Consider the following 10,802-nt stretch of genomic DNA (forward strand, 5'->3'; position numbering starts at 1 on the left):
CAAGTAGACACACGCCCTGGAGAGAACAATCATGGGAGAAGGAAGGGCTGCTTATGCACAGGGAGACAGCTCAGGGGGCAGGAGAGTATGAAGGGATGGACACTGGGAAGAGGTAACTATGGGGAGGAAGTGGGAGGGGAGCTGTTGCATTGTGGTAAACGGTGGTCAATGACATGCGACGAAGTATATGTGAACTGCTGTATGGAAAGTGAATTTGCTCTGTAAATCTTTACCCAAATCAAAATAAAAATAAAAAATACCAGGCTTACATGTCTGATAGAGACCAGCAAAACTCCCTAGACTAGGACATGCATTGCTGAGAGAGATGCTGAAAGACATGCACTGCTGGGAGAGAGACTGGAGATACTGTTGGCTGAGAGACAGCAGGCTGAGAGAGACTGACCATTGTTCCCAAACTTGAATTATAGCCTGGTGCTTCCCTAATAAACCCCATAATCTGTGAGTTCTGTGTGGCCACTGCAGCAAATTACCAAACCCAGCAGAGAGGTGGTGGGTGCTGCAGGAGGAATGGTTGGTATCAGGGTTGATAAAAGGGCTGAAGGGAGGCAGCATGTCTGGCTTCACAGGAATAGGCCTTGGGCTATTGATGGTGTTTCTGTCTTCCTCTTGTGGGGTGAGAGGAGGTCTGAAGATGTGGCCTCCTTGCATCTTTGGCACCATCCCACCAGAAATATATGGGAGTTCCAATCTCTCCATATCCCCACCAGCATTTGTTATTTTCTGTCTTGTTGAACTGCTGTTATTGCTGTGGTGAGATGGTATCTCATTATTGTTTTGAATTGCATGTCTCTAATGGCTAATGATAGTGAACATTTCTTGTGTTTGTTGGCTACCTGAATATCTTCTTCAGTGAAGTGTCTGTTCATGTCTTCTGCCAATTCTTTAAATGGGCTATTTATCTTTTTGATGTTGAGGTGTTGGAGTTTTCTATAAAGTTTTGAGATAAGTCCCATGTCAGTTATGTCGTTGCCAAATATTTTTTCCCAACCAGTAGGTTCTCATTTTACTCTTTTGGAGAAGTCTTTTGATGTGTATAAGAATTTAATTTTTTAGACTGCCCCAGTCATCTAGGAGCTCTGGTGGCATAGTGCCTACGGCATTTGACTGCTAACCAGAAGGCTGGTGGTTCAAACCCACCAGCCACTCCTCAGAAGAAAGGTTGGGCAATCTATTTCTGTAGTGATGCTGCCTTGGAAACCCAAGGAGGGGTCGCTATGAGTCAAATCTGACTCAACGGCAAAATGGAATGGGAATGGATTCCAGTCATCTAGTTTATCTTCTACTGTTTGTGCATTTTTATTTATTTTTGATAGTTTATTAATGCCATATATTGTTGTTGTTGTTAGGTGCCATTAAGTCAGCTGCGATTCATAGTACAACAGAATGAAACACTTCCCAGTCCTGTGCCAGCCTCACAATTCTTACTATACTTGAGCCCATCATTGCAGCCACTATATCAATCTACCTCATTATGGGTCTTCCCCTTTTTCACTGACTCTCCACTTTACCAAGCATGATATCCTTCTCCAAGGAATGGTCCCTTCTGAAAACATGACCAAAGTAGGTGAGACAAAGTCTGGCCATTCTTGCTTCCAAAGAGCATTCTGGCTACACTTCTTCCAGGACAGATTTGTTAGTTCTTCTTACAGTCCAAGGTACTTTCAGTCGTCTTCACCAACACCACAACTCAAAAGTATCAACTCTTCTTCAGTCTTCCTTATTCATTGTCCAGCTCTCACACACATATGAGGTTATTGGAAATACCATGGCTTGGGTTAGGCACACCTTCATCCTCAAAGAGACATCTTTGCTCATTGGCATTTTAAAGAGGTCTTTTGCAGCAGATTTGTCCAGTGCAATATATTATTTGATGTCTTTCTTGACTGATGCTTCCATTGGTCTTGATTGTGGAACCAAGTAATATTAAATCTTTAACAACTTCAATCTTTTCTCCATTTATCGTGATGTTGGTTATTGGTCCAGTTGTGAGGATTTTTGTTTTCTTTATGTTGAGATGTAATCCATTCTACAGACTGTAGTCTTTAATCTTCATCAATAAATGTTTCATCTTCATTTTCAACAAGCAAAGTTGTGTCATCTGAGTATCACAGGTTCTTAATGAATCTTCCTCCAATCCTGATGCCATGCTCTTCTTTGTATAGTCCAACTTCACAAATGTGCTCAGCATACAGATTGAATAAGTACGGTGAAAGGATACAACCCTGAAGTACCCCTTCCTGATTTTAAACCTTGCAGTATCCCCTTGTTTTGTTCATTGACAGCCTCCTGGTCTATGTACAGGTCCCTCATGAGCACAATTAAGTGCTGTGGAATTCCCATTCTTCTCAATGTTATCCATAATTTGTTATAATCCATACAATTGAATGCTTTTGCATATATGCCCTTTATTGTTTTTGTTGTTGTTATATGCCATCAGGTCGTCTCCGACTCATAGCGACCCCTCCCTGGGTTTCCAAGACAGTATCTCTATGGAAGTAGATTGCCCAACCTTCCTTCTGTGGAGTGGCTGGTGGATTTGAACTGCCAGCTTTCTGGTTAGCAGTCAAGTGCCTTAGGCACTACACCACCAGAGCTCCCATGTCCTTTATTAAGTTGAGGAATTTCCCTTCTATTCCTATATTTCTGAGAGTTTTTTTTTTTTTTTTTCCAGGAATGGGTGTTGGATTTCATGAAATGCCTTTTCTGCCTCAACTGATATGATCATATGGTTCTTTTCCTTTATTTTACTTATGTGATGGATTACGTCGATTGTTTTTTCTAATGTTGAACAATCCTTGCATGCCCAGTAGAATCCCACTTGGTCATATTTTTATATGTTGTTGGAGTCTATTGTCTAGGATTTTGTTGAAGATTTTTGTGTCTATATTCATAAGGAATATTGGTCTGTAGTTTTCCTTTTCAGTGGTGTCTGCCTGGTTTTTATATCAGGCTTATACCTGCTTCATAAAATGAATTTTGGAGGATTCCATCCTTTTCTATGTTCTGGAAGAGTTTGAGTAGGATTGTTGTCAGCTGTTCTGTGAATATTTGGAAGAATTCATCAGTGAAACTATCTGGGCCAGGACTTTTTTTTGTTGATAGTTTTTTTAATGACATGTTCAATTTCCTCTTTTGTTATGGGTCTGCTCAAATTTTCTACCTTAGTCTATGTTAGTTTAGGTAAATTGTGTGTTTCTAGAAATCTGTCCATTTCATCTAGGTTTTCAGCAAATTCCATTTTTTTGAGGCATATATAAGCAGGAGTGTGCCTCCAGCCCACCTTCTGGAAACCCCAAAATATGGGCTCTGGTTCTATATTAATTAATTCCTAAAACCTTAATTCTACTGCCTCAGTTTCTCCATCTTTAACATCTGTAGTTTCTATGACTCATAACCTTAGAATGTGACCATTTTTACTCATTATCAAATGAAGTTTTGCCAATGCAAGGAAAATCAAAAAAGGAGAATAGAAAATAATGTATATAAATCTATTTCTCTCATAATTTTCCTATGATTAGAATTATCTCAATATTTCTTAAAGAATAATTGGGGAGGTACATATTATACCTGCAGGGCTTTGATTATGTTTAAATTAAACCTTTTAGAAAGAAAAGAAACTGATCAAAAGTGAAATTTTTACTAAACAAATACTTCTACCAAATTGGAAAAATTAAAAAGATCTTCTCCATTCCTTTTAAATGCTAAAGAAAAAATTAAAAATAGTGAAATTGAGTTTACATCAAACCACTTGCTAGGCTAATTTTTCAAATAAACATTGGCCCCATGTTGGCTAAAGAAACCTGTGTTTATGCATCCATTTCTTAAGCATTCCAGTATTTGTGAAGTTATAAAAAAAGTTCGTATTCTGGTTAAATCTTATTTGGTAGAGGTTACAAAAACTACAGAAAAATAGTGTAACCCACCCACGAGGGACCTCTTCTGAATTTTATATAAGCCTGACTGTCTTCCAAGATTGTAAGGAAGTCTTTACTACAGAAGAGACCATGAGATGAATATGATTTCAAAAGATGAACGATGTATGGGCTTAAGCTAAGGATAAATATGGGAGGGAGCAATTGACTTGAAACATTGGTAAGCTGGGCCACAATGTCTCTGGAGAGGAGTGGATGATGCTAAGGGACTACTTCTTTCCCTCCTGCATCAGAGAAGATGAAGAGATGCTTCCTCTTACCATAAAGTTAACAATCCATAAAGTCAATGGTGCACCCTGATTCTAACAAGAATCAAGAAATTCTGGCAATAATTCTTGCCAGAAATTCTTGGCAGTAATAAGCCAAGCTGACTTTGGAGCCAGTTAGACCAACGTTTAAATAAATACCTTCCTTACAATCTATGTGACTTTGAATAAGTCTGTTATAGCACTGAGTATCCATTTCCCCAATCTGTAGGACAGGGATTTTAGTGCCCACCCACTGAACAGTGGGAGCTCTGGTAGCATAGTGGCTAAGGCACTTGACTGCTAACCAGAAGGCTGGCAGTTCAAACCCACCACCCACTCCTCAGAAGGAAGGTTGAGCAATCCTACTTCCGTAGTGATACTGCCTCGGAAACCCAAGGAGGGGTCGCTATGAGTCGGGGCCGACTTGACAGCAAACAACAACAACCACTGAACAGTAGTGAGGACTACCTCTAACATATGTAACTCACCTGTCATAAGGAAGGCATCCAAGAAAATTTAGCTATTGTTATAAGTATGAGGTAGCAAGCAAAGTTGTGATATTCAGAACAGATGTTCATAAAGGAACTTAAAGGGTAAAGAACAGAAGTAAATGATACACTTTTTAAACCCATATGATTTCTGGAACATCAATAGATTCCTCATTTGTGTTTCCTTGAGGAATACTGTTTAATCAGCAAAGTGGGGAAGGTTAAAAAGTATTCTAAAAATCCAATCACTATTCTGATTTTTTTAACTCACACTTCAGAGAACCACCCAAAGGAATAAGGCTTTCCTTAAAGCATGTCACATTTTCAGTGGAGTATAATGGGTTCTTGAAAATTTGGGTTCCTTTACAATTTATAGGATCTCTATGAGTCAGATTCAACTGGATAGTGGTGGCAGTGGTTTGCAATTTAAGTCTTTCTATTTTGGGAGCTCTGGTAGCATAGTGCCTAAGGCACTTGACTGCTAACCAGAAGGCTGGTGGTTCAAACCCACCAGCCACTCCTCGGAAGGAAGGTTGGGCAATCCTACTTCCGTAGTGATACCGCCTCGGAAACCCAAGGAGGGGTCGCTATGAGTCGGGGCCGACTCGACGGCATATAACAACAACAACATTTGTCAGATTTAAGAGTTCTAAAGTTGAAGTTAACTACATGTTATTTTCCACCCCCATTAAAATCCTTGTGACGCTTTTATAGAGCAATTTTCTAATACTCTACCTTTTTGTTTCAGCTTTTCTGAGTCCAAATAAAATAGAACTTTGTACTCTCCTCCTAAGGATCCAGACTGCAAATAGTGAGTCCCATACTGGTCGATGAGTCTTCGGTAAGCACTGTAGTCATAGAGGGAGGGGAGGTGGGAGAGTTCCTTCCAGAACGGCTCAGCAAGATATAAAAATTCTGGATTGTTATTGATGAACTGAGCCACTTCCACAGTGTTCTGAATAACCATTAACTGATAACTCTAAGGGAAGATGAAAGAAGTAAAAGGAGTTTTAGGTACAGATTTTTGGGGGAAAAAAAAAAAAGAGGCAATAGTTCCCTCTTTGATGTTGCCATCAACCAAGTGCCATTTCCAATTAACCCAGATTATGAGTTTTTATTTTTGAATGCATGATAAGATAACTTCTGAGACCAACCTCTGGAAATAACCTAAGGATTTTTTTTTTGGAGTCCTACATATGAAGAACATCTGAGTGATTCCATGGTAATTTCTTTTATGCATGACCTCTAAACCCTTAAGACCTAGCTATTATGCTTTCTCCAAATAGAAAGAGAATCAACTTCATGAACTGCAAAACATCTCACAAGTAAGTATGTAAAACTAATGTGTCTTTAGGGCTCACATCTTAAGGATAACCTAAGGCTGGAGGTTCAAACCCACCACCCACTCCTTGGAAAGAAGGTTGGGCAATCTACTTCTGTAGTGACACCACCTCAGAAACCCAAGGAGGAGTCCTTACGAGTCAGGTCCGACCCGATGGCACGTAACAACAACAACAGCATAGTTAGGGTGATCATATAATTTAGCTCCCATATTGGGGTACTCCTGAGTTAAGACATTTTTAGTAAGGTCTTTTTTTTAACTTTTTATTGTGATTTGGGTGAAATTTTACAAAGCAGATTCATTTTACATTCAACAACTCATATACATTTTGTTCCATGATACTGGCTACATAATAAGGACTTTGTAACACTTCTAAAACATCCTTCAATGTTATCCAACACAGATCTACCTTATAGCAAATCTCCATTTATGTAAACAATATTACATAGAGATGATAAATGATTTTACAGTTTATATTCCCCACAGTCAGCCTCATAGGCATAAAACCAATGAAATAAATATTCCTTTATACTTCCCTTGCCTGACTTATTAATCAAGGTACCTACTGTAAAAATGAGATAAAATATGCAGATTATGAATAATCAGCCTGAGAATCTCTTCAGAGATAAGTGTGTATCATTTAGTCCAATTGTTCAGATCCCCAAAGATGAAAGTTTTAATATTTCAAAAGAATAATGTTTAAAAATAAGTCATTTAGCTTCACCAGATAAAAAATTTGTTATCTCAAAAATTATACTTCATGCACCTTCTAAAAATACTCAAGCATTATGGTTTAGGAAGTACATATAAGCACTAATTGGATTTTTAAAATTGTGTATTGTGTTGGTTCTCTAGTGGTGCTATAACAGAAACACCACAAATGAATGGTTTTAACAAACAGGGATTTAGTCTCACAGTTCAGGAGGTTAGAAGTTCAAGTTCAAAGTGCGAGCTCTAGGGCCTGGGTGAAGGCCCTAAACCTTGGGCTTCAGCTCTGTCTCCTGTTCCAGGCCCTCTAGACATAAATGCTTTTTCTGACTCACACAGCTGCTGGCTCCTGAGGCTGATAAACCCAAGATCAACAAGTAAAATGGCACTGTGTCAAGATTAGCAAACAACACGGCAGGCTGCTAGTTCAAATTCAGGAATAATCCCAAGATTGGCAGGCAACGTGGTAGGCCACTGAGATGAAGACTCAGCTAAATGCAGGATCCAGATGTGCCACAAGCTCAGAGATTTTTCTCAAAGCTCCGTATTATATACTGGAAGCAGACCACACCACAAAGGCAGCTAGTTAGCTGTTCATACCAGATTCCGCCATGGAGTTGGTTACCAATCTCATCATGGGGAATAACTATATCCAGCTGCCCAGCCACTCAAAACCACAGCCTAGCCAAGTCAACATACAACTTTAAGTACCACATGTATATACAACATTTTAAATAATAGTTTCAATAATTATGAATGAGAAATTTGGGATAGTTTCTTTTTTTAATTTTTGTTTTTGGGGGGGGTATTTTTAATTAGAACACTTCAAGGTAAAGTTACTTTTCTCTAAGACTTTCAAATAAAAACAAATATTTTAATGAGCAAACAAATATGAGTAAGTACATTATCAAGACAACACTGTACATTGTTAAAGAACTATATTATATTGTCCCTTTAAAGAAGTATTATAATCCTGATTAAAAAATGAAAGCATATTCTTTGGTAAATACACCATGTTAAAGTTAGCAATACTTACAGCCAGTATAATATGGAAAAGTTAACTGATATTTGGCCATTTTGAATCTAGTATGCTGGGAATGACAAATTGAACTCATCATCATAAAGAATGTTTCAAGATCTATCCTGAAATACAATGCTGTCAGATATTTCATACTAACCTTTTGCTTAAGGATTTCATTGCTACTTGAAGAATGACTGGATGAATGAGATGATGAGGACCAAAACCAGGTCCTCTTCTGACTAGACGATGTATGCGTTGTCGATGTCTGTTTTATGTAAGACCAACTACTATTGTAAAATTCATAATTAAAATCATTATTTACTTTCACCTGGAAAGAAAAAAAAGTTTTTACTATAACAAAAATAAAGCCATGGATATACTCATAATACTTTTTCATGGATCTTTTACCATGGATGCTCCTTCATACAATAGTCCCCCAAAAAACAAAAAGTTTCATTGAGGAAAAAAATAAACTTTGACACCATGTGCAAGGGAAGGGAAGTATAAGGAATTTCAGTGTACTTTCTGCAGAATTTTTCAGTAAACCTAAAACTATTCTATAAAATAAAGCAAGAATTGTAGCTGTAGCTGCCATTAAAGCCAGTTCTGTATATAGTATGATTATAAGGAATAAAGTTTAATCTATTATTACTATTTGCTAATATCAGGAGACATGGAATCAAAAATGGCAATTCCAAGTGATTCATAAAATGCCTTTCTATATAAATATTTTTCACTGTCTATGAATATCAGTATTTTTAATTGAAGTGAGAAAATGAACAAAGCTACACTGACCAGCCACTGTCAGTTTGTTGTAGTCTGGTGGCTTGGGGGTTGCTGTGAGGCTGGAAGCTATGCACTGGTATTTCAAATACCTGCAGGGTCACCCATGGTGAACAGGTTTCAGCAGAGTTTCCAGACTAACACAGACTCAGAAGAAAGGGGCCATGCACTTTTCAAAAAATTGGCCAGTGGAAACCTTATGAGTAACAGTGAAACACTGTCTGACATATCACTGGAAATCTTTATGAATAGCCCTGAAATATTGTCTGATATAGTGCCAAAATATGAGCCTATCAGCCTCATATGACTGGGAAGGAGTTGCTTCCTCAGAGTAGAGTTGACATTAATGATATGGATGGAGTAAAGCTTTTGGGACCTCCATTTGCTGATGTGGCAAGACTCAAAATGGGAAGAAACAGCTGCAAGTATCCGTCAATAATCCGACTGTGCAATGTGCAATGTATGAATCCAAGAAAATTACAAGTTGTCAACAATGAAATGAAATGCATAAAGATTGATATCCTAGGCATTAGTGAGCTGAAATGGACTGGTTTTGGCCATTTTGAATCTAGTATGCTGGGAATGACAAATTGAACTCATCATCACAAAGAATGTTTCAAGATCTATCCTGAAATACAATGCTGTCAGTGATAGGATAATATCCATACACCTACAAAATTCACTCCTAACTCACTGCTGTGCAGTTGGATCTGACTCATAACAACCCCTCCTTGGGTTTCCAATGCAGTATCACTACAGAAGTAGATTGCCCAATCTTCCTTCTGAGGAGTGGCTGACAGGTTTGAACCAACAGCCTTCTGGTTAGCAGTCAAATGCCTTAGGCACTATGCTACCAGAGCTCCCTAAATTTATGCAGCAACCACTAAAACATTGAAGATTTTTACCAACTTCTCCAGTCTGAAATGGCAATTCCAAGTGATTCATAAAATGCCTTTCTATATAAGGCAATCAAGATGGACTTATGTACACTGGTGATTGGAATACAAAGGAAACAAAGAAGAGTCATCAGTAGCTGAAAAATATGACCTTGGTGATAGAAATGATGCTGGAGATTGCATGACAAAATTTTGTAAGACCAATGGCTTATTCATTGCAAATACCTTTTTTCAACAACATAAAGGGCACCTGTACATCACCAAATGGAATGCATAGGAATCAGATTGACTACATCTGTGGAAAGAGGTGATGGAGAAGCTCAGTATCATCAGTCAAAACAAGGTCAGGAGCTGACTGCAGAACAGACAATCAATTGCTCATATGCAAGTTCAAGTTGAAGCTGAAGACAATTAAAACAAGTCCATGAGAGCCAAAATATGACCTAGATTATATCCTTCCTGAATTTAGAGACCAGCTAAAGAATGAATTTGATTCATTGAACACCAATAACTGAAAACCAGGCGAGTTGTGGGATGACATCAAGAACATCATACATGAAGAAAGCAAACGATCATTGAAAAAACAGGAAAGGAAAAAAAGATGAAAATTGATATCAGAAGAGACTCTGAAAGTTGCTCTTGAATGGATAATCATGAAAGCAAAAGGAAGAAATGACAAGATAAAAGGGTTGAACAGAAAATTTCAAAAGGTGGTTCAAGAAGACTAAGTAAAGTATTATAATAAAATATACAAAGCTCTGGCATTAGAAAACCTAAAGGAAAGCACATGCTTGGCATTTCTCAAGCTGAAAGAACTGAAGAAAATATTCAAGCCTTGGGTTTTGATATTAAAGAATTCTATGGGCAAAATATTGAATGATGCAGAACCATCAAAAGAAGATAGCAAGAATACATGGAGTCATTGAGTCAAAAAAAATGTTATCAATGTCCAACTATTCCGGGAGATAGTATATGATCAAGAAGCAACGGTAACTAGACAAGGATGACTGCTATCACCACTTCTATTCAACATTGTACTGGAAGTCCTAGCCAGGGCCATAAGGCAAGAAAGGGAAATTAAAGCAAACCAAATTGGTAAGGAAGAAGTCAAACTATCCCTATTTGCTGATGATATGATCCTATACCTAGAAAACACAAGAGACTCAGGCAAAAACCTACTGGAATGAATTGAGAGATTTAGCATCATGGCAGGATATAAGATCAACATCCAAAAATCAGTTAGATTCATCTACACCAGCAAAGAGATTGCTGAAAAAGAAATAAGGAAATCAATACCATTCTCAATAGCTACCAAAAAAATAAAACACTTGGGAATAAATCTTACCAGGGACACAAAAGACCT

The 10,802-nt window shown here is 37.9% G+C and overlaps 1 protein-coding gene across 1 annotated transcript in view; it reads right to left on the reverse strand.

Annotated features, from left to right (window-relative positions):
• Positions 1-10,802, reverse strand: part of C7 (complement C7) — a 94,510-nt gene that overhangs the window by 44,055 nt on the left and 39,653 nt on the right. Inside the window, exons 7-8 of the mRNA XM_007950535.1 lie at positions 7,918-8,088; positions 5,425-5,668 (exon numbers count right to left, since the gene is read on the reverse strand). Coding sequence (XP_007948726.1) covers positions 5,425-5,668; positions 7,918-8,088 — 415 coding nt within the window. The remainder of the gene's footprint in view (positions 1-5,424; positions 5,669-7,917; positions 8,089-10,802) is intronic.

The sequence above is a fragment of the Orycteropus afer genome, unplaced genomic scaffold, assembly GCF_000298275.1.
Source record: "Orycteropus afer afer isolate SDZICR_OR568_19922 unplaced genomic scaffold, OryAfe1.0 scaffold00275, whole genome shotgun sequence".
Lineage (NCBI taxonomy): Eukaryota > Metazoa > Chordata > Mammalia > Tubulidentata > Orycteropodidae > Orycteropus > Orycteropus afer.